The sequence below is a fragment of the Excalfactoria chinensis genome, chromosome 3 (genome assembly GCF_039878825.1).
Source record: "Excalfactoria chinensis isolate bCotChi1 chromosome 3, bCotChi1.hap2, whole genome shotgun sequence".
Lineage (NCBI taxonomy): Eukaryota > Metazoa > Chordata > Aves > Galliformes > Phasianidae > Excalfactoria > Excalfactoria chinensis.
The window spans coordinates 23,489,326-23,514,972 of NC_092827.1; the positions used below are offsets into that span (position 1 = coordinate 23,489,326).

Consider the following 25,647-nt stretch of genomic DNA (forward strand, 5'->3'; position numbering starts at 1 on the left):
CACAGCAAATGCTGGCCTCCTGTTCTGAAAGTCATTAAGCTCACTACTCAAATGCAGGAAAGTCGGATTGTACTGTGCACCCTCAAAATGCATTTATAATTTGGAACTTCATACCATTCTGAACAGCTGTTCCTAATCGCATCAAACATATATGGAACTTTTGCCAGTGTGCAGCTCACTGCCTCATGAGAAATCAGCAGTGTTTGCTAAATCCACTCCTATCACTGTTTCAGAAACAGACCCCTGTGACTGTTTTCAGCATAACCAGGTTTTAAGCCATACCTAAGTTATGCTCCTTACTCTGTCACTACTCATTTTCTTTGCAGCCTGCTGCAAAGAATCTTATCAAAGGCTTTGTGAAAATCCTAGAACATTCTGTCTGACAGGTAACCTTTACAATACTTTGCTTACTTTTTTTTTTTCCCCTTTAGAAAGATCTCCAGCAGGATGAAAAAGCACAGCTTTCCTTAGAGAAACTCAGATGCTTTCACCCTATCATATTATACAAACATATTATCCTGTCTTTAATTAGTCTTCAGGTTCACCAGAAATTCTGAAGGAACATTCTGGTTTGTCATTCATCCTCCTGTTTACTTTCCGTTCCTAGGTATCGCGCCAGTGATGCTACAGTCTTCTAGCACAATTACTGGATAAGAAATACAGCATGTCATAACCATTCTCCATTTTCAAGAACTGTTTTGTTCAGAGTATTAAACATTTACATAATGCTCTAAACCATATATGATGCTTCACAGATACCAAACAACAGACACAGTGAAATTCATAATCTAGTTTATAAATACATTTAGAGGAACATACAATTGAATTAGAGCTGGAAAACTTCATATGGGTGTTTCTATGGATAGAAATATTATTCAATCAGATGTTTTATGAAATAAATTTGATTCTCACTTTAAGGTTTCAAAAAACTGGAAGTAAAATAATTAAAGAATATAACTATATTAGAAAGCTAAATGTATATGTAGTTATACAGCCAATCTCATCTGCAATAATGTGAAAGACTGATGACTATTTTCTAAAATATTAGAGAATTCTTTAAAACAATATATATATTTGTTAACTGTTCTTAAACTGTTGTGTTGCTGCAAATGAAACCAACCCCACTAACAAAATATATTCAAAGTCACTTGTTCACTATACATTCATGGAAGTTTTCAATGGTGTAATGTGAGTTTAAGATTGGAAACCAGGATGGATTACTTGTTAGAAAGCATTAAGCTCATGATCAAACTTTATTTCGTTTAAGGACTTGATGCACTGAGGTACGCAAAGTTTGAAGGAACAATCCTTTATTTATTTATTTTCCCCTCCTTTCCTTACTGGCATTTATCTGTCCTTTTGACTTGAGAAAATGGTTCAGAAAGAAGCAAAATGCATTCAAAGATCCTAACAGCTTACAGAATATTGGCCATCTTCAGCAGCTGCTTTTGAAAATGCTAGCTGGAAGGAAATGAGCAGAAGCAGCACAGAAGAGAAAAAAATCAGCTGGCAGTTTCACCTCCAAGCAAATGAAATACATATGTCACTGCTGGGGAAGGACTATCTAGGAGACAAAAAGCTACAATATGGCATGGTAACACCAGGATGTTATTGATCATTTAAATCTAGTTCTGCATTTTTTGCTGGTGACTGGCTGCTGAACAATAATACAGCAGTCTATGACATCTGCTACGCTGCCTTTAGACAGAAGTGATTTGCTTTTTATGAGTTTTTGACCAAAAACCGTTTGCCTATTGTTTTTTCTCTGAATACATTTTTATGTGTATATACACACATTTTAGTATTCCCAGATTATTTACAGAGGCAACAGAGGGTTAAAATTAAGTGAAAAAAATAACTGACTTGCTTTAAAAAAGATCACTAAGCATATAAAAATATCAATAGCTGACCACATGGAAAATGCACACTGACAGCTCTGTCTGGTATTCAAAACACTCTAACCACAGAATGGCCCAGGTCTGAAGGAACCTCAAGGATCATGAATTTCCAGTCTCCCCCACCAAAGGCAGTGCCACCGACCTCCACATTTAGTACTACACCAGGCTGCCCAGGGCCCCATCCAAACAGGTCTTGAACACCTCCAGGGACTGGACAACCTCCCTGGACAGCCTGTTCCAGCTCCTCACCACTCTCATAATAAAGAACTTCCCCCTGATATCCAACCTAAATCTTCCCTCCTTCAGCTTAAAACCATTTCCCCTTGTTCTGCTATTATCTACCCTTTCAAATAGTGGACTCTCTTCCTGTTTATAAGCTCCCTTTAGGTACTGAAAGGCTGCAGTCAGGTCACCCTGCAGCCTTCTTTCTCCAGGATGAACAAGCCCAGCTCCCTCAGCCTGTCTTCACAGGGCTCCAGCCCTCTGATCATCTTTGTGGCCCTCCTCTGGACACTCTCCAACAGGTCTCTGTCTTTCTTGTATTGTGGACTCCAGACCTGGACACTGAATGAGTGCATAAGTTACTAAAGCTTTGTCTTAGTTTCAACTGAGACTAAATAGTTTTTCTTCAAAGTGTCTGGTAAGATGCTATGCTTTGGTTCTAGGAGAAAAATAATGTTGATAACACACCAGTGTTTCTAGTTGTTGCTAAGCAGTGTTGTACAGAGCCAAAGCCATTCCATTTTCTTAGCAGCTATGGAGGGAGTGTGGGGGGTGAACAAAAAAAGCTATGAGGGGACAGAATTAGGACAGATAACTTGGCTAAAGGGATAATCCATACCATGTGACATCATGCAGAAGAAGAGTTTGAAAAAGAAAGGAGTTCATCAGTGAGTTGCTGCTGGGTATCAGAGTGTGGGCGGTGACCAATTGCTTATGCATCACTTGCTATATATATATTCATGTATGTATATATATATATGCCAAAACAATTATCCTTTTCCTTAGTAAATTTTCTTAGTAAATAGCTTTATCTCAACCCATGAGTTCTACATCATTTTTTTTTTATTCTCTCCCATCCCATTGGGAAGTAATAGGGAGTAAGTGAATGACTGCGAAGTGCTTAGACACCTACTGGGTCAAACTACAAAAAGCTTTCTTAAGAAGAGTTAGAAATAGGAAAGATACATAGAAAGATCACCCCTCTGGAGTGGGGAATAGGGAGGCAGGATGAAAGTGTCTGTTTCAACTAATCAGGTCAATTTTGTTGTATTATTTTTTTATGGCTTATCACTATTAATGCTGCTAACTGTACTAACTGTATTCAGTAATTTTATTACTGAATTTTTTGTAGATCATGATAAGCAACACAAGCTAACTATTACCAATGTTTGCTGTTATCTATGAGCTTACTTTTATGTAATTTCTGAGTAGCTCTAAGTGATGACTACCCTCAAGCTTTCTGACTGCTTCAATTTTTTCACATCTTTGCAACTCATTAAATCCAAACTCTTTATTGCATTCTCATTTACTGAATTAAGGCAGAAAACATTTCTCTCAAATGGATACCTGACTCAGTCTCTCAGTACCTGAAAACTGTAAATAATTGTTTCCATTTCAATTCAGAGCTCAAATAACCTCAAGAAATCCAGAAGAAAAGATGTCTTTAACAAAGTAATTGTGGTATTTGTCCTTAGTTCAATATCATCATTTCCTTAATCAGTTGTATATATCTAGATTTCAAGAATAATAAAAACATAAGGAATTTACAAGTATACATTTGTCCATACAAAAGGTAACTAGATTTACTAGTACAGTTTTTAAAACTGTGCTATTCTTTTTTTTTTTTTTTTTTTTTTTTTAATTGTTGGCAAGAACATAAAACAAATTATCCTTTTAGAATAAGCTGAAGCATAAACAAACACTGTTAACCACATTTTTCAAAAGCAATAGGGAAAGATAAAGCTAAAAACTGATTATGTATCAAGAGACCCAGAGCAAATGAGTTCTTTATATTTCAATCCCTGGGGAAAAAAAAAAAAAAAAAAAAAAAAAAAAGTTGTTTGGATTAAATGATGAACACAGGAAGACTATCAACAAAAGAGAAAGATCTAGGAACAGATTTGGGAATGAGAAGGTTAAAGACTACCTAATGAAGAAAGTGTTTTCAAATTAGCTAAACCTCATGACATTTATACAAAACATATATAAGTAAAAATTGCATAAAGTTCAAGCAAACAAACCTGACTGAAGTTGCACCTGCTTTACATAAGCAGTTATGTCTCCCCCTGTACCAGGAACTATGCATCAGTGACATCGTGATATTATGATTTAGCCGAGTATCTTCATTGGCTGGATGGTCACAGACAACAACTCAGTGCCCAAGTGGAGACTGGTAATGAGTGCTGTTCCTCAAGGACTGGTGCTCAGACTCTTGCTCTTTAACATCTTTGTAGGTGACGTGGACAGAAGGATCAGGTACACCCTCAGTAGGTTCAACACCAAGATGAGTGATGCAATTGACATGCTAGAGCCCAGAGAGGATGTGGAGACTCCTTCTGTAGTGACACTTAAGACTTGTCTGCTTGCCTACCTGTGACCTATTGTAGAGTACCAGCTTTAGCAGAGGATTGGACTCAACTTTTTGAGGTCCCTTCCAACCCCTGCAATTCTGTGATGTTATCCAGAAGAACCTGGACAGGCTTTAGAGGTGGGCCCATGCTAGCCTCATGAGGTTCAACAAAGCCAAGGGCAAGGTCCTGCAGCTGGGTCAGGGTAATCCCAATCACAGACACAGGCTAAGTGGAGAATGAATTGAGACCAGCCCTCAGAAGAAGGATTTGGAGGTGCTGGTTGATGAAAAACTCAACATGAACTCACAGCATGCATTTGTAACCCAGAAGGCCAACCATATCCTGCAATGTATCAAGAGAAGCGTGACCAGCACATGGAGTGAGGTGATTCTGCCCCTTTACTCTGCTCTTGTGAGACCCCACCTGGAGTACTGCAAACAGTTCTGGGGCCCTGTAAGAGGCCATGCTTTTTACATTACTGTCTCAAAGTCTGCTGAAATGGACAAGTTCAGGGAAGCCTGGCCAAGGTTCCAGAGACGCACAGAAGGACAAGTCCAGGCAAGTCTGAACCACGGTTCCAGACCCCCTTTGTTTAAGGGTGACGTGACAGATGACAGACAGATGACAGATGGACAAGTCCAGGAGCTAGGAAAGGGAGATAAGATACAGATGAATGGCCCTTAAGTGGTCTTTTGTGTGGGCCTATCTCAAGGAAGAGGGCCATCTCCGAGGTATTCACAGGACTCTGACCCAAGCCTTCCAGAAATGTCCCAAAGGCTGGGAAGAAGTAGGATAAAAAGAGCATGGACAAACCATGGATTAGAGGTTTTCTGACATCAGATGCCTCTCTTCATGAACAAAGAGGTTTTCTGACATCAGATGCCTTACTACGTGAACGCCTGCATGCTGAAGAAGATGCATGCATGAAGAACTCTTGGGTATCTGGCCTCAGATTCCTCCAACGTCGTCCTACGGCGGACAACGGATTCACCTGGGCTTGCTGCTCGAGACTCTGCCCGTGAGACTTCGCTTCCCGAGACTCTGCTCCGTGAGACCTCGCTGCCCCCCCTGAGACCTTGCTGCCCTTTCTACCTCCCGCTCTGCGCTGCACCGATCTGCTGCTTGCGGCCTGACCCTCTGCTGTGGCTCTCCCCTACGCTTGTTCTTCCTGGACCGCAACGGGACGCTGCTGCATTCAGGAGGTGACTTTCCCCGCTTTCCGTAATTCTTGCCTTTTCCACCTTTCCTATCGCCCACTTTCCCTTCCCCATCACCCTAATTTTGATATCCGCCGCTCTCCCTTCCCCATCCCCTCAGCCGTCTATTATTCCCAATAAACTGGTCGGATCAACATTTGAATGTTTCTCTTCTTAATCTCACGCCGAGCATAATTTATCAAAAGAACCTTGCCTCACTCCTTAATTGGAGCGAGACAGGCCCCTAATACAAGAAGGACACGGAGATGTTGAAACAGGTCCAGGGGAGGGCCACAAATATGATCAGAGAGCTGGAGCATCTATCCCTACAAAGACAAGCTGAGAGAGTTGGGGCTCTTCAGCCTGGAAAGGAGGCAGCTCTGGGGAGACACTGTAGTCAGCTTCCAGTACCTGAAGAGGGTCTACAGGAAAGCTGGGAAGGGACTTGTTAGAAAGGCATATAGCAACAGGATGAGGTGAAATGGTTTTTAAACTGGAAGAGAGTTGGTCTAGACTACATATTGGGGAAAAAAAAAAATCTTACTGTGAGGATGGTAAGACACTGCAACAGGCTGCTCAGCAAAGTTGTGGATGCCCCACCCTGGAGGCATTCAAGGTCAGGCTTCAGGCAAGCTGGTAGTGGGAGGTGTCCCTGCCTATAGCAGGGGGAAATGGAACTAGATGGTCTTGAAGGTCCCTTCTAACCCAGCATTCTATGATGTCACAATCTTCCTATCAGTTCCTCAGCTGTCAGTAGTGCCTCAGCGACTGAGCCCAGTGAGACTGCAACTGCTTTATGACTGCTCATAACAACTGAAAAGATGGAGACAAGAAAACAGTGCAAGAAGTTCTGCCAATTATCTGTGCAGATTTAAATTGTAGTTACATGCACACAAGATATTTGCTACTCAAAACTTTTGGATAAATTTGAAAAAAATGTTACAGTGTAAAGAAATTTATTTCAGCCTTTAAAGTCCTATTTTTCCCCTTAATCCTCTACAATTTAATCTCTAAATCATAACTTCCCACTACCCCGGTGGACACTGAGGTGGCCTAAAGCAGACTCTTCAAGCTGAAGATCAAAGCTTTACTACTTACAGCTTGTAAAGCATAAGAGAAATGTTTGACTTAAAAATAATAATAATAATAATTATCTCTTTGACCACTATGAACATGAGCTTGTAGTAGTATCCTTTAAAAGCTCAGGTTAAGGAGTCCGTATTTATTGGTGTCATTGAGATAATTGCATTTGATTTTCTTTGCCAGCTGCAAGAACTTCCAGTAGCAATTTTATGATCTGACCTAAATGTATAAACGATTAGCAAAACGTGACTTGGCAAGTGGCAGTTCAAACACTGCCTGCAGCTCATCGTGCCCTAAAAGACATTTTGCATTTGTTAAATAAAGCTGCAGAGATGAAAAGCTGGCCTTCTTCCTGCAAGGAAGAACTCTAGCATAAAGTAGTCAAGATACTGTCAGGAGGAAAAGAAAACATACTGATCATGAAGGCTCTTAAGCCAAACAGGAACAGGCACACAGCTCGCAAATATGATCACCACCAAAGATTAATGCAACTGCAAGCTGCTTCAGTTTTCACATAAAGCTGTTTTCCAAGCTTTTGCATTTAGTCTTATCAAATCTAGAGAGAGTTCCAATGTTAAATGATTAGAATTAAATAACACTGACCTCACCCTAAGCAAAGAAAAAAAAAAAAAAAAAATTATATGCTGGAGGAGTGGAGAGCCAACAGAGGAGGCACCCACAAAGTAGAGTCATAAAACTGGTATACTCTTCACTTCTGCAGCTTCATTATGTGAGTTGCAGGTATTCGGTGCTATGGCCCTTGGTAAATATTGCACCATTCCCTTTCAGCATCTATTCATATATATACTAATATATAATAATATATAAGATAATATTAATAATAATATACTAATATATAAGAAAGTTTTAATCTCTATGTGTTAGAGGCAGCAAAGCTTTATTTGGTCTGCACACTTACAGCACTAGTACACTCTCATCCAATGCGTAATGAACACCCTCCCTCTAGTGCATGACATATTTCAAAGTAAGACCAGATAAACCACATATAAAATTAAATTTATTAGTTTTCTTTCAAGCTATAATATTCATTAACAAAAAATAAGATCTACCATCATTTGATAATAGAAAATTTAGATTAAAATGGCATTAGTTGCCTCCAGACAACAAAGCAGATAAGCAGACTGCATAAGACACTTCTGATGCCACTGAAGAAATTACAAAGAAAAGGTTAAGAAAACTACAATATAGGAAGTCAAGAACTGACAAATAAAACACTTCAGAAGAGGCTGCTGACTGTATTTATAGAAGTAGACTGAAACAGACTAGTATTAAAAATACACAAAATCCAGAAGAAACATCACAGCAAAAGGAGAGACCACAGAAAACATTGACAGGAAATTAAATGCTTAGCATGAAAGCAGTTCTTTAACTATTAGACAAAGATTCACTACAAGCAATTCACACAGAACAGGTTGTGTCAAATTAAGTATGTGAAGACTCCTACCGTTCTACTTGTCATACTAATCTTCCTAACTCCATTAACCACACAGAAAAAGATCAGAAACAGGGGGAAAAAAACCCGTCTATTCACTTATCTTGTCAAGATCTGCACGTGTTCTCTACATTCTTCATTCTTAATGAAATCACATTTGGAAACCACGTCAGGGTAGCATTCAATTCAAGATTAAAGCACTTAATAAAGACCTGCATACTTGGTCCAATGCCATTTAACATTCTCCACTCAAATGATGGAATGTGCAGACTGTTCCTTCAGCAAGTTCACAAAGATGACACTTAGTACTTGTCACTGCATTCTGTACTACACAACCTAGATTTTTCCCTATTTTACTTTTTTTTTTTTTTTAAACAGTTCTTGAAGGAGACTATTGTCAAATGGGAGGGTCCCAAGATTGAGTGAACGTAGTGTTGACTATTGTCACATTTTCCATTCTTATATGCATGCTCCACACCAGATGTTTAAAGTTAGCAACAGTAAGTTTTCTTATATGACAGTGTTTGTTGTTGTTTTTTGTTTTGTTGTTGTTGTTTTAAATATATTGCCTACTGTGACAGCAAAAATTGTACTGCATAGCAGCAGAACCCTGCCATGACAGAAGAAAAAACACATGGGAGTCTGGTGCTAGCTAGAAGACTAAGATTCCCAGCTGGGTCCTCAGTAAATCTTCTCTGAAATGCCCTTTCCCACCAAAAGAGCAAGTAGCAGTAACAAGATAAGAGCATCACGAATAGGTGTTATAAAACAAGTACCTGATAAATCACAGTTAATAAAAAAAAATCTTCTGTTATAGAGAAGGCTGGAATATTAAGGTGTGATTAACAGCCAGTAAGGTAACATATAATAATGTGACACTGGCTGTAGCTAAATCATTTCACTTATCACTGAGAGGATTTAATGGCAGCAATGTTACATTTTTCAAGAAAAGTATATTTCTGGCTTTTGTTAAGCAGCAAAAAAACCAAAACAAAACATGTCAGATGTACATTTGTGTGTCATACTCCTGCATATCACTGTCAACATCTTCTCAGCATGGTAAGATGAATTTTTAGAACTTCTGTTAGTGTTAAAAATACTTTTTCCCTAGCAGTCTCAATCCTGTAACAAGAAAAATACATGGCTTAAAAACTTTCCTGCTTCTCTGACCTCACTGAAACCCTACCTTTATCCTTAAGCTTTGCTGTGGGCATCTAATCTTCTGCAGTCTTTTTTGTGACTGCAGCCAAAAAGCTGTTTGAGGTTCATTCCTCTTCTGTTCTTCAGGCATCCTCACTGCCTCTTATCACACTGCTCATTTTGCTTATACACTTTATTTTCACTCTTTACATGCTTGTACTGTCAAGCTAGATTCTCTTCCAACTACAAAGGTCGCTCCTAAAGTCTCCTATTTTATGATGTTGGCTTGTGACTTCAGATGTGGATACTGGCATAATGACAGTAGAGGCTGATCCTTCCCACCAATCATAGAATTATTCCATTACATTTTGTTGCTGCCTGACATGGAAGCATTTATGAAGCAAAAGGATGTCACTGAATTCCTCTGTAAGGAAAAAACAGCACCCACTGACATTCCCTGACATTTGCTGAATACGTATGGAGACTAAACAGCAGATGTCAGCACACTGAAAGACAGTAGGTGGTGCATTTCAGCAGTGGCAACAGTGGGTAATATCTTCTGGTACGGATTTTGACAAGCATGGCATGTAGGTTCTTGTCCTTTGCTGGCAAAGATTCTTAGCTAATGATGGTGACTGTTGAAAAAATACTGTTTTATAACAGAGAAACTATCAAATTGTGTTGTGATGCTATTTGTTGTACAACCTGTGGAAATAAATAGGAAGTACTACTTTCAGAGCAACCTACTTATTTAAAGCTTCACCTTCTACCTTGTCTCCTATTCCTATTATATTAAATATTTATTGCCCTAAGCTATGATAGATGTTCAACAATAATTCAGACTATTGCAGTTCTGCATCTTTCATTAACAAGTTGGGGATTTGGGTTGTTGTGTTTTTGTGTTGGTTTTTTTTTAATACCACTTATTCACAGTATTAAATTCACATGGACTTGCTCTTCAGAGCATTCACTCATCAAGCACTGGTGTCTTAGATCAATGCTTTTTTTTCCCTACTCAAAAAAAAATTGTTTCTTCAAAGCAAGATTGTTATTATCCAACGCATGTTCTCCTTTCCTCCTCCCTTTGCTGTCCTGCTAATCCATTATCAGCCTTCTTTGCTAAATCAAATTAAAATTCAATAATTTGAATAGTAGTCTGTATTTAACTTGGAAAAACAGGATAAAAAGAAGTACATTCCATAATAATTCAGGCTGTTACTCTCTACTTATTTTTATGAGGTTGTGAATTCAGTATATCATATCCAAAAATACATGCAAGACAAGTGACAGCATATGGGGATTAAGATATGTGTTGTGGAACATAACTCGTTTCACAGTTGTTAAAAATCAAAACAATGTGTTGGAGAACAAAGGGTGGAATAAAGTCAGAAGGTGTGCACAAATATCTTGCTTTTTAAGAAACAACAAAACACACAAGAACATGACTGTTCCAAGGTACACGTTAAGAACTGACTGAATAATGACTGGACTAAGTCATTTTACATGGGAAAGAATGGCATGGTCTAGACCCTACCATAAGGGCAAGAAGGCCTTCCTCTCCAGACCAGAATGTACTGAACATAGGTTGTTAAGACTGCAGATTATCACAAACTTCTGAAGATATTAACAGAACAGTCTGAGAGCTGTTGGCTTCAGTACTTAATTAAAAATAAGAGTTGACAAAGAAAAGAAACCTATTACAGACAACAACAAAAAGCCTCTTTAAAGCCATACTGAGGAAAGAGTTTACATCAAGCTCAAACTGTGAAGAACAGATTATGAACAGAGGGACATTTTGAGGGGCATCTCCATAAAAGGTGCCCACAGGCCATTTACTTCCATCTTGCAGTTGTCAGTTCACTGACAAATAGTAAGTGATAACAATAAACATTTATACATACAATCACATTAAATTTATATACTTAGCACTTCACATAGTACATACTATAGCTCATACTGTAAGTTAGATAAGAACGCTATGACATAGGACCACATTTCAGGAACAGGGAAGTGCAAAGATTAGAACAAGAACAGTAAAGAAGAACCTATAGATACAGTATATCCAGACAAAAATATTGCTTGTAAAATGAAGGCTTAAACAATAGGAGTAGCTGAGAAATTGAGAACAAAGGGAAGGATCATATGTTTGGGGGGGGGGGGGGGGGGAGTGGTAAAGGAAGAAAAAGAATGAGGACACTGTATGGGGAACAGCTACACAGGGCTCTGCAGGAAACTGTAAGTACTTCAAAAGAACATGAGTATAAACCTGTATCTAAATGTAGGAAGGAACCACTTGACAGTTTAATGTATAGGCAAGCCAGCTTTCGAGAGCACCAAGACCCAAATATGTTCCCCAGACAGGAGGCTGGTTCATCTTTTCCCTAGGGCATTCTGAGGCATGACTGACACTATCAAGATGGTACCCACAGAAAATGATTAATAGGAATGGGATACTCAACCATTTCAAATGAAGCGGTACGAACAATTGGATAGATTATATATGTCAGCCACTGAAGAACAGTTACTGCTTGAGAGCAAAAGTATGTTCCTGAAATATTTCTCAGCTCTTCTCACAGGCTGCATCATCTCTCTGCCTGTTTATATACAGCATCTATAAGGTTCCTTTTGTACTTCCACTCAGCTAGAAGTAATCAACTAGAGTAGGAAATACAACAATTTGTGTTTGGGCAGAAGAAAAGTCTTAAAAATTAGCTTCAAACTCAAGAGCTGAACTATTAGTGAACATTTTCTAATTGGTTCCTTTGCACAGACACAAAACATACAAGGCATCCCTTTATCAGTCCAAATGGATATTAAAGGCTGCACATTCTCCTCTGAAGTTGTCAGATTTTTCCTTAAAGGAACAATACTTCTGTGATAGCTCTAAGGTAAGCAGGGACCTGTGATACAAGATTACTAATTCCAGGCATTTAAAAATCACTGAACAGAGATTAATAAGTATCAGATAATTATCTTTAAAGGTCTCCAATAAACTGCAATTACAAAATGACACAGGTTTTCTTTCAGAATAACTCTAAGGGTTGGATCTTTATCTTGGTAGTGCTGTGACATGCCTCAGAACCAAACATTTTCTTCTCAGACCACCCACCTCAGGCTATAAAACTTTAAATCGTGAGATGAGGGAAATTTCAGAGCTGAGAGGTCATGGGCTTATAATGACATTTGCACTACTCAGCATTTAAATGAAGGACTAAATTCCAGAGGGCCATTTGTCAGCCAGATCAAAGAGTACCTCATGGAATACCACAGGCCATGAGACTTTTCCTTTATTCATTTTCTTCCAAGGAGAGAAATGGATAGTCAGCTTTTACCCAGACTGAAAGCTTCTAGGACAAACAACACTGAAATTTTTATTGCAGAGCACGATTGAAATTCTGTTCCCCAGCGCTGAATTAATGAAAAACGACACTAGAAAAAAAAAGTTTAAAAATTTACCTCTTGGCAAATGATCAACTCTAAGACACTTTCATTATAGCCTTTCAGATTCTAAAGTCATCTTAATATCACTGGGAGTTTGCTGCCCAAACTGCAGCTGCAATTAGAGGCAGTATAATACAGATGCTGTCAGCAGTTTCACAGTTAACCAAGCTTGCTTTTTACTGCGCAGTGTTTTATTTAGCAAAAATTTTTAAGAAAGAAAACAATTATTTAATTTTCACACATGAGGAAAAGATTTCATTATTCAATATTATTTTGCTAGATATTGGAAAGGCTTTTTTGTATTAAAAAAAGTAAAGATCTTAACCTCTGCCTCTTTCAACCTGTTTGTAGAGGCTCCAAAAACTGTGAATAGAATCAGAAGTCAAGAATATATATTTTGAGAACACTCTGTCACTTTCAATTGAGTAGTGCATAGAAAAAATACCCCCAAAATACCTTAACTTCTTTTCATTCACACTATTTTCTACTAAAATTCCATTCCTGTCTGTCATGGTTTTGTAATTTTGCTGTTCTAGACAGCCCATGCCTCTCTGCTTCTCTACTACACTACAGAATGAAGTTTTGCTCAAAAGCAATGGGATAACAGGAAAATTCTTTACCTTATTTGAAAAATAATACTATATAATAGTAAATATAAAAATAATATAAGATAGTACTGAAGAAAAGGAAATTAAGTGGGACTCAGGAGATGCACAAAGAGTTCCCATCCTCATCTCAGATTTTCTCTACAACTCTGTGCAAGGAATTTAATTGCTCCATACCTCAGCTATCCATCTCTGAAATTCCAGTTCTTTTTTCTACTTGTCAGAAAAAAAAATGCATGACATCTATAGAGATGCTGAGGTAAGCACAGTGGTATATCAGTATTTAAGAAATGCTATGCATACCAGTCACATAACATCATTGGGACCCAAGAGGATTTGGACTTTTGTCATATTTCTGCCAAACTAAGGACTACTCTGTCATTTCTGGAAAATTCTAAAGAATCAAATAAAAATAAGCACCATTTAGCTGCAATCAAAATTTAACATATTTTGTATTCAATACATAAATATTTCTCGACTTTACTGTAGTACAAATTGATCCAAAATAAATCGATCAATAATTCTAAATGCCCATATAAAAATATGTAATTTGTTTGATACAGAATTTAAAAACATTTAAACTGAAATATCTAAGTAGAAATTTTGTAATGAAATCTAATATGGAAAGGTGTTGTTTTTTGTTTTTTGTTTTTTTTTTTTTTTTTATTTCTAACACTGGAAACTGAAGGATGGGTGGAAAGACTTAATGTAGCTACAATCAAAATTCATTCAACATAATCTGTCTCAGTTGATATGAATATACTTTCTATAATATATTCACATTTACGCTTGAGTAACAAAACCTCAAAGCAAGAAAGACTGTAACATGCAAGTATGGCTCAGCCTGTTTTCCCTGAGAAACACTACTGTAGACTAGTAAATCAGCACAAAATGAAAATTCACCTTTTTCACTCTTCATAAACATTCTTTTAAAATCAAAGCACTGCAGTGTATAAATGGAAACAGATCAAACATTGAAAGATTCAAGTAGAAAATTAACTTCAGAAAAACAGGAAATCCACTGTACAGAGCAATGTTTTTTTAAAACAGTCTTTTTAAATTCTATCCCCAGCGTGACAGCGATCTGAACCAAATTCCCTCTAAGAGTTGTTAGCTTTGGGAAGTGCTACCCATAATATCAACTTAGCATATATTAGCCATTTCACTCTAGAGTCCTGATTCAGTTTAGCAGATTTTACCTTCAAGCACAAACTCTATGCATTCAGCTACTATATTCAGTTCTAGACTTCTTCACTGGTGAATTTCTTCACTTGGTAATCAGCTTTTCTTCCCAGCAATTTTGATGGTATCTTTTAGAGAAATTTCAGGTTGTTCCTATTAGCTTTAGGAGAAGCTTCAGGCTTTCTTACATGCCTTCTGTTCTAGGTTAAGTAACATCTGAACTCATTTTTATTTGACATTAATTATCTTAAATACTGCTGTATTTAATTCCAACACTCCTGGACTCTGCTGGAACTCAGTACTTTCCAGTGTATGAAAAGAATATAAAAAAGTTTTGAAGAACATGAATAATGAAATTGCCAACAAAATAACTATGAGTGGAAAGGGTAGCAATATAATTCCAACAGGTAGACTGGCCAAAGCAATCAGAGGAAACAGTACTGGAGTCACACACATGCCTCAAACAAGATATAAGCTGCACTTATCCACAAATGTCAGTGCTATCAACAGCAAGTAAGATGTTTTACCTGAAATTTCTGTTACTCTACGAAGTTCAAGTATCTGGTATTTTTAAATAACCATATTTACTAAGATGAGAAAACTAGCCTTTATTGAAACATACATGACTCAAATAGAGTCACTGTAACTGTTTTCTTTCACCAGGCATGTCAATAAGACAGAAGAACTCACACCACTTCAAAGCATTCTGATATTAGAACTGTCAGTCGTGACCCCTTTTAACCCACTGCTTTGTACAATTTTTATATTATTAGTGTGAAGCTGTTTTATCATCTCAAAACAATTTCATTTGAAGTTATTGCTAGTAACAACCATTTTTTTAAAACACACAGGAAAATTTGTTTCTTACATCACTACAAAGGTTGATGCTCTCTCTCAACTACAGACTCCAGTTGAACACTTTGTTGTATTAGACTTGGATGGTCACTCAAGATGTACAGAGACAGGCCCTCCTCTGCTCGGTCATGCATATGTAGATGGGTTCATGTATATGTAGAAGGGGTCATGCATATGTATAAGAGGTGTAAATGAAATAGGAAACCTATATAAGGGACTCACACAATCTAATAAACGCCATTTTACCATTCACCATATTGGTGTAAGGACCAGTGTGTAATTTGACCAAGGGCCATCAAAAGCACACTACTGAGGGACGTGACTCTTAAGGTTACCTGATTAAGGTAACAACACTTCTTCCAACATAATCACTAACTATGACTGTATTCTTATAGAAATAAATCTTTTCAAAGAATTAGCATTGTTACACTGAGTTGTATACTCCATACTGGGGTATGCTCAAAGGCCTACAGGTATTAATAATTAAAAGACAGAAGTGAAGAATTTCCCAGAAGATAATGCATTTCTCCAATATTACATTAAGTAAATGTTTCTTAATCGGAAAAGAATATACACACCCTGGAATTACTTATCTTCGTCTATGAATGAGCAGAGCATATACAAATGGTATACTGACCACTTACTGTAAGTTTTTTACCTCTTAAAAGGCTATAGAAAACAGTCCCAACATTTTGAAAATCATGGAACAGATCTTCCTGGAAGGTACATTTAGGCACATGCAACACAAGGAGGTGCTGAGAAATGGGTAACACAGCTTCACTATATGCTACTTCAGGATGACTGAAAATGTTACAAGGAAAACTCAGTTGCTGTTTAGTGTTAAACTAGGAACATCTCTGCAAAATACTGCTGTGTTTACTTACTGCATAATATAATTATATATGGCAGAGTCACTAACAACATCTTTAAACACAGGAAACACAACACTATCAAAACGATAATTGTTCACAGAAGCTTTTCAAAAAGACTTGAACCTTATTATAATTTCTTAAATGGATAAGGATTTGAAAATGCTTATCAGCAGCTACTTGTATCTATCCATTTTAATTGATTAAAACTTAATTGAAAGCTTCCAGAAGCCTTTACTGAAGTTCAAAGGTTGGAGATTTCTAGCTTTCATCAGTTTCATTGAGCTAAAGTAGCTGAACAACTTATACCTACTAAATCAGAATTTAGTTCTTCATTGATTTTCTTCTCTATACCACCAATCCCTTCTCTCCTACCCTTCTGATCTTCCATTGCTTTTCTCTGCTTTTTCTACCCTTCCCTCATTCTGTGTTTCTCTCCCCTCCCCCCTCTTTCATTATTCATAAACCTTTAAAAGCCATAAGAAAGGAAAGAGGCTCACAAAGTAGAACTCTGCAGTCAAAAGTAAATCAGGTCGAAACTAATACCAACAACACAGCACTTCTTAGTGTTTATATGGTTGTAGAATCAAATCAAGCCCATGCTCGGTGTTTAAATCAAGAACATCCATTTCCGCTTTCTAATAAGATCTCCTATCCACCCCAAGCAGCACATAGCTGACATCACCCTTATTATAAAAGCATTATCTCAAAATCTTGGTAGCAACATAAAAGCTCAGATTCCTTGCACTTGACATATCGTTTCAAGTTACATATAGACTATGGGACAGAAAAAGCATTTTAGCACTGGAACAGGTGGATTGTGTGTATAAGCTACAACATAACTTGGTGACTTTCTTCTGGATAAAAGAAACTGACCAAACAATGTAACAGGAACACCTACTTTCTGTCATTCCCTGCTTACCTGGGGATCCATTTCCTTTTCCACTGATCACAAAAACATTCTTTGGAACATTTTGCAACCCACTCTATTGGTGCCTATACCATCAGTAGAAAGCAAAAAGGAAACCACCCCCATCCCAGTAGGAGCAGAAGCAAGGCATTTGGAAGAGACCTAACAAACTAAGCTACGGGACACTCCACAGTAGTGAATTTTCAGACAGAATAATCCTATCCTTAAATAGCAGTGTGAAGGATAAGTGTACAAATAACAGCAAAGCTGAGCACAGCAGATCACTTTTTATTGATGAATTTGATTGTAAAAATAGAAATGTAGCATGGATATACTGCCCATACACTTACCTTCATCTATGCATATGAGAAAGAAGTTCTTCCAGATTTTCAAATGATGCTAAATTAAAGTCTACTAGGTTACATACAGATAATAGTGAAATCATTGCAAGCATAAAACTACTGACAGCTCTACAGTCCCTTGCGCACAGTCATCCATCCAGAATTAACTCTCAGTTTTCCTGATAAACAACTATCTGAGCCCTTGCGGTTCTCCTTTAGATTATCAGTCCTTAGCGTACTCTCCAAATGTCAACACAGAAGTCAGTAAGTCACTTAAGGTTCTGGTGCTGCTTCTTTCAGTACAGATATGGAATAACCTGTTTTAGATGCAAATTGTGAAGCCACAGGTCCCTCTTCGCAGTTGTATCAAATCAGCACAGAGTCAGAAATCTGGGGGGGAGAGGTGGGAAACATTCAAGTCTCTTCCCAAGCTGAGAAGTTTACTCCCCAACCATGGAGAATATATGGCACAATTCCCAGACAACACCAAGAATTGCTTACCATAATCTCAAAGAGGAAATGCTAGAAATAAATTTGCTCAGAAAAAAAGTTAGAAATACCAGAGACATGAGCATTCTAACATTCAGAAATTTGGAGCATAAAAATCTACTCTGCAAGAGTTAAGAAGAATACGAATTCTCATAACATCAAAAAACCATTTTTGAAACATCCACAGAGTAGGGACTGATTCATAGAAAATTCTTTTAACTTCAAGCACTCAAAAAAAAAAGCTTTGGAAAATGCATATTTGAAATCCTGAGAACATTAAGCAAGGGGTTATTGTCAAAAGGGGGGGTGGGGTTGTTTTCTTTTTCATGTATTCAAACTTCCTAAGGGAACCATTTTTTCCTCTCATTCCCAGTACTATTTGGAAGTTAACCAGTTATGAGCCATCGGTTCTGAGCCCTACTTTTGTTTTTGCTAAAGACATTCCTGCCCACACCAATTTGCAAACTCAAACTGTTTCTCTAAATAGAAGTAGCAGGAATATTCTTCTTCCAGGTGCAATGCAGAGATGAAGACTCCAGATTATAAAGTAGGTATTTTGCAGACTAGCATAAGAAAAAATATATATATATATTACTTAGTCCATTAGCCACAATCTTCAGAACACAAAGTATTTTACAAATCAAAACTTTCCAAGTTACACATCTTTAGGTGTAACCTTTACTCTTGTCTCAGATTCTCATTCCATTGACACACCCTGCAGCAGGTGCAGAGAAATTCAAAGGCAGCAGTGACCCACACAGTGTCTTTTAGGTTTCTGATCATGATAACCCAAACAGAACAAACTGAAGCGCTCACTACCAGTAATGCACTCCCTCTTGTCCTATCACTGTCTACCTGAGTTAACACATGGAGCAGTAAGCCTTGTATGCTCTTGTATAATGCCCATCCAAGGATGGAAAAATATAATGGGAACAAAAAGATAAACATAGTTTCATATTTTTAGGCAAGATCAGCCTACAAACCTGCCAGTTTTCTGGCATGCACACTGCTCTCTATTAATGCCTCAAATCCTTTTTCTCAACATTACTTGACCATATATACTGAGGTCAGCTGTGAGGACATTTTTTTTTTTTTTTCCTTCACATTCAGTAGCTTGTTGAAGACTGAATTGAAAAAGCTATGAAATGTTTGTTTTTATAAAGGAACATTTACCCTGAACTGAGATGCAGGACAACTGCAGTGACCCACAGGTCATGAAAACATCTCTTCATTGAGACAGTGTCTCTAGCTCAAGGTCCAGCTGCTGCATGCAAGTAGGCATGATGTGCTCCTATTTTATTATAAATGAGACAGGAACTACACAACAGCAGTGATATCTATGCATTCCAAAATAAGTTCCAACACCTCATTTTTTGAGCCTGAAACCTGTCTCTCCTCAGACATCACAAAGAAACTGTTCAACTACTCTTACAGCATTACTTTGTGGGTTAGATAGATATAGATGTATTAATTTTCATCTACACGTGTTTTCATGTACATGTGTTGGCCTTTCTTAGGTGTCTTGTGTACTGGTCACTGCTGATATGCCAGATTTTGTAGACAGGCTAGCCTGCTACAGCAGATCTGGTCACCAGTGCATATTGCCTGTACAGTATTGAAACAAGAAACGCATGCATCCAGTGCACAAGGACAGGGAATGCCTGATGGGCCAGATGGCCCATTTCTCAAAAGGTGCTAGGATAAGAGGCTATCTTGGCATGCAGAGCCCAACCATGCCACCTCCTGGTTATGGATGGCCACTCTATTCCACACATTAGGCAAGTATATAGAATGCTTGGGATGTTAACAGTTAATTTTTTTCCTTTCTTTAAATTCATCTACCCAGCTATTCCACCTTCCCTTGGCACTACCAGCTGCTAATACAATCAATTTCTTAAGCTTTAAATAGCATGTATTTTGAGGCAAAACGGGGAGAAAAAAAAAAAAAAAAAAAAAGTACAATACAGTAGATACCTCTGAGGAGATCTAAATAAGGAATTTCCTAAAGAATTCCCACAACAAACAAAGCCACTCTTCCACAAGCAAAATATTTATGCTGCCAAAAAGAAAAAAAAAAGTGCATGATAAAGAGCTGATGAGGATACAGCTATCCAGACAAGCCTCACCAAATATCTTTGACCTTCTCTAAAACAGCTGGTACTAAGTTCTGCTACTCACACTGAACAGTGCCTTAAGCAGCTGCACTGATTTAAATCCTGCTGTTTCAAGGAGGAAGCTCTCCTTTTCACACAAAGGTAGCAGAATCTAGCCTCTAGTTACTGCATTTGTATTGTTTCTTCTATGGAAAAGAAGAAAAGAACTTACTGTGTTTCAAAGGACATGTTTTCTAAGATCACAGATCAAATGGTTCTAAACTGCTTCTTCATTATTCCATACATATTAGCTGCATCAGTCAACATATCACATAAGGACTGCCAGATAGCCCACTAATGGCAAAAGAAAGATTCCCATTAACTTCAGTCAGCCTTGAATCAAATCTGTGATACCTAGCACACTGCTGCTTTAAAGAAATACGTAGCTTGTATTCATCTGTGGTTTGCACTGATATTATCCTTTTCTATTGAATAAGATCCAAATGGTAGCTATATAAATCTAGTTTCTAATGAAACTCACATTTCTAAAATATGAACTCTAAACATTTCTAAGTGCGTTTCCCAAATCAACCTTCCAGCTATTCATAGCATAGCATATTTTGTAGGACAGCAAAGTAAATGATGATTAATACAAACTATTATCTGAACACAGATTTCTTCTCACCTGATGACATCAGAAAAAACACACACAAAAAAAAAACAAAAAACAACACAAACAGGAAACTGCCTGCTCACAGATTAATATGAATGTATGAGTTTACATTAACATCCTACATTAGTCTTGTTCTAATCCAAAAACTTGTTTAGACAGTAAACTGATAAATTTGTAAATACTGTGTCATAAGTAGTTTGCTATGGAAAGCCAAATAAAAAGTACTGGCTGACTCCAGTAGGTCAAAGGTTTCATCAACAGCATGTCCCATCTTGGGCGATGGATATCATCTTCATTTCCTACACTGCCAAGACAAGTTAGCTCACATGAAGTGACCTTACTCCTGCTCCCAGGTTTTTAATTGCAACGTGCAGTTATGAATAAAATCTGCACTTCTACATAAAAAGCTAATGCATCTCCAGGAGTCCAAAACATTCAAAGCTCAACATAAGCCAAAAATATTAGTTGAACGTAAGACAAAAAGAATTTGTATTACATCAGTAGCCTTTAGACCAGCTAGAATAATTTTTTGCAGGCTTAAATAAAAGGCAATACTAATGTCAGTTGAGTGTTAAGGCTAAGTAATGATATACCTTTTGAATAGTTATGTCTGTCTTACAAAGAGCTTTATGACACTGAGCTCTATGAATTCAATTGACATGACTAGATGATTAACAAATTTATGCTATGCCACATTTTATAATCTAGGGACTTAAGATAAAAGTTAAAGGCTTGACTCTCTTTGCCTCCAGAATACCAACTGTAAACCTGAGGTCAATTGTACTATCATTACATAGAGAGAAATTAGCTACCTCATTACACAAGTAATGCTGATATTTCCACAGGGAGAGATGCTCTTACTTTGGCCAGCTCTTTCCAATAGGGCTTTTTCCTTTATGTCTGCATTACAAAACAGAGCTGGCTTTAATATTATGCAAGATATTTTAAAGCCAGAAATACAAGAGTAGAACTTTTTTTTTGTCCCAAGCAACATACAGACAATTAAACAGACACTTTTTCTTATTAAAGAAATACTAATACAAAACAGAAGCTTTTAATTTCACCAAGTCACAGTAGGATTTAGATTTCTATGTTACGCATATGTTCACAGCTCATCATACACTTGTTTTACATACGTAAATATATATTTTACATAAAGCAATAATCAAATACTCACAAAAATAACATTTATCAGCCACTGCTTAGGGACTACAAGAGGACACAGCACAACAAGGATCTAAGATCTGGCTGGAACTTGAGATTTTACCATATTTATGCACAAAAGGTATTGCTCAAAAAAACCCCACACACTTTGACATCTTTCAACTGGACAAATATTACCCTGATCCAGTGTGGGGACCCATCTCATTATCAGAGGCAGCACAATCTCACCTTGGAAATAACCATCTGTAACAAAATAAATAACCAACAGTAACAAAACTACCCATGAAACAAGTATGATTCTTTCATCTCTTTTTGGCACAAACAACAACCTGCTTCACAAAACAGTACAGATACTCCCTCTAAATCCCTCTACAGATTTACCTACTCTTTAGATTGGAGTCTAACAGTTACCATTAAAAGACATCTTTCAGTTTTATTGCCAGCAAGATTATTCTATCAATATAAATGCTCAATGCTTTTTGCAGAAGTTCAAATAAACTAATGCAAACTGAGGTAAATGATCACCATCCATTCACACTTCACAAGTTTCCTTAATAGAGGACTTATAAATGGTTTTTCCATTTCTAATGATGGAATAATCACACGGGAGCTATTTCCTATATAAAAAAGGTAATGACCCGGAGGGAATAAAGTATCCTCTGATTAAGCCATTAACTCAGTCATTAAGAAACTGGGGTCATTTTCAGCACCCAACATGGACTGCCTTGGATTTTTAGACAAGTTTTGTTTTACAATTTAACAATCTTTATGTTAGACACATCAATACCTCTTCTCATGGTCCTTTATGTTGTCTGACAGAGATGTAAATTTACTGCCACAGAAAGTGTCTCCTTTTTGTGAGCTTCCCTATACACATACAATGAAGGCTCCAGTAAATAAAGTATGCAAATCTTTCATGAGGAAGGAGTAAATATCCACTGACTCTAGTACGCACTCAACACAAGTCAGCCAGCAAGACAGTATCTGTAATTTATTTTGAAATTAAGCATAACAAAACAATGCAAAGAAAAATATCACAGGAAAAGAAAAGGTTGGGTCTTATCTTTACAAGGAAATCCAGTATCATAAGTTGAAATCATACTTCAGAATACCTGTGTGCCCTTCAGTGGCTCTGCACAACAGCAGACAGCCTCCCAACCTCAGATTCTAATAGCTGACATGAAAAATCACAGCACTTTCAAGTCAAAGCAAAAACCAGAGGCTCACAATTCAGAAAGCCAAAGCTACACTTCCACATTTTACACAAATCTAATGACAATCAGAACAGCTTAGAATACCACAAAAGCAACACTTGCTGTGATTGCAACGTATGTAGCCGCTTGTGTATTGCTTCTTAAAGAACAGAAATCCAGAGTCTGGAAGCATCAGTTCCTTGCCAACATATCCTAGAAATAAAGTATTACAGAGGTGGTTGCACCAGTTTTCTTCTGGCATCCAAAAGAAATTCTGCTAGTTCTACACATTTCCTTCCTATTTATACCCAGCAGCATCCAGTGCCTTCATTCTCATTTCCTCAACCACTTACATGCTTACTTCAGTGAAACTGCTTCAGTATGAAAGTCTCCAAAACAAATCTCTAGAAAGCTTGACAGATGGTGTTATGAAGGATAAAGCCAGGTATCTGGTGTGAATCTGACATTAGCATTTCCACAGGCACCTCACCTTCATCTTTTAAAAATTCACATATACTTAGACCTTATTATATTAAGAGGGAAAAAGAAAACTAATTATTTATTCAAACTCAGAGTTGTCCTACATACATTTTCTGCCTAGATCTGACTCCTTTAAAATACCTACTGTGTTTTTTTTTGTTGTTGTTTTTTTTAAGTTTACTCTGCACGCTTTCAGTAACGCCTTGTGCATTTGCAGCCTCTCACATGCATATACTCAGCAGATACCTCCCCCCTCTGGGAAAAGTCCAAACTGCAAGGTGCAAGAAATGCACCCTTATAAAAAAAAAAAACAAAAACAAAAACAAAACAAAAAAACACAGGTTTATCCCATTTTTATTAGAAAAAACAACCTAATAACAAGCAGTGCAGCTGTCTCTTCTGCAGTGAGATAGCTATAACAGAAACGTATAGAATGTGTCTTTAGTCACCCTGAATTTCCAACTGACCAAGGAGGAGTGCTATGACAAAACCTGGACTCAGTACATTTGTTCCCAATCAATAAAGCAGGTATTTAAGGAAGACAATATAAAGGCTGCTGACACAGGAAAAGATGCTTACTGCTAACATAATGAGTTTTAAATAGTTATGATTGCCCCTAAGACATAATAGAACTTCAGAAATTATTCACTTCCCTGAGTGGGGGTAATTTGAGCCGGTGACTTCCTCACAGGCCCATTCATACACTTTTCTGCCTTGGTCTCACTTCCCAGCTCAATAGCTTGCCCAGGTTCATGCATCGTTCTTCATTACTTTTTTCATAAACGTAATGGGAATTTCTACAGTGAGTGCCACGCACCTCAGAGGGAACTGGGAAGTGTTGTGAGCACCTTAGGGGATGACACTTCTATGCAAGCTGAAGTGCTGCACCAGCAGGCCTACGTTCAGTAACCACCTAAATTATAAATCACAAACTTTTTGAAGATTCTCTGAACCAGTTTGACTACAGCAAATAGAATTCAGAATTAAGCATAATTTACAGGGTGCATATTCCGGATCTCTGCAGAAACCAAAGCAAAGATCGTTGCATCCTGGATGGAATAGTGTCATGAAACCAACGAGCCACAAGCAGCCAATGCTCGCCGCAGCGAAGCAAAGTAAAACAACGCTCTGTTAGCGCTGCAACACCATTACCATACGCACCTTATTGCCTGAGTATGAGAGGCGAGCTGCAATGAGTTACGCTAGAAGCGAGCGTCCCTCTGAGCGCGCATAGCCCCGCGAGGTGGCCCCGGGCCGAACGGCGCCGTGCAGGGATGCAGCGCACGGTCCGAGGGCTGCACCGAGTGAAGAGCGAAACGTCACGAGGACCTGAGGGCACCACGCGCACCCCGGCACCCACGGCCACGCGTGGCCCCCGCGCCCGCCCTGAGCTGGCGGCTGCCGGGCAAGGTGCTAGGGAGCGACGCACGGTGGCAGGCGGGAACACAGCCTTACCGTCGGCCAGGAGGCGCATGGCGTGCACAAAGGAGGGATCCAGACTGTCCTTCTCGGCCATCAGCTCGGGCAGGTACTTCTCCTGCTCCATCGCCTCGGGGCCGCGCCGCCTGGGCACGCCGGGGCGGGCTGCGCGGCCGCCGGCTGGCTCCGCGTCTTCGGCCGCCTCCTCAGCGCCCGCCCCGCCCGGCGCCCCACGGTTCGCAGCTGCCACCCGGCCCGGCCTCCCCTGCCCGGGGGGCACTCCCCGCCCCGGCACCGCCTCCGCCGTTCCCTGCCGCGCAGGGGGGCGGGGGCTGGGGCGTGCGCGCCTCGCTCCGCGCCTAGCGCAGCTGTACGTCCTGGCCCCCTCCCGCCAGTGAGCGGCCCGCTCTCTCCGGCCGCCTTAACTAGGGAGGCGTGGCGAGGCGGGACCGCCCTGCGCGGCTCCCATTGGTGAAGAAGTCTCTGGGGCGGGGCCAGCTCCGGAGTTCCGAGCCGCTATTGGCTGGTGAGCGGTGAGCGGCGCCGGGCAGTGAGCGCGGGATGGGGGAGAGGGAAGAGGGGCTGCGTGT

At 38.8% G+C, this 25,647-nt stretch overlaps 1 protein-coding gene across 11 annotated transcripts in view; it reads right to left on the bottom strand.

Moving 5' to 3' along the window:
* The window catches only part of KHDRBS2 (KH RNA binding domain containing, signal transduction associated 2), a 329,216-nt gene extending 303,899 nt beyond the window's left edge, over window positions 1-25,317 (bottom strand). For all 11 annotated transcript variants that reach the window (XR_011903072.1, XR_011903071.1, XR_011903067.1 and 8 more), the window contains exon 1: window positions 25,094-25,317. Coding sequence is in view for 1 of the 11 variants with exons in the window: in XM_072331773.1 (XP_072187874.1) it covers window positions 25,094-25,184 (91 nt within the window). In the remaining 10 variants the exon portion in view is untranslated. The remainder of the gene's footprint in view (window positions 1-25,093) is intronic.
* Between the last annotated feature and the right edge of the window lie 330 nt (window positions 25,318-25,647).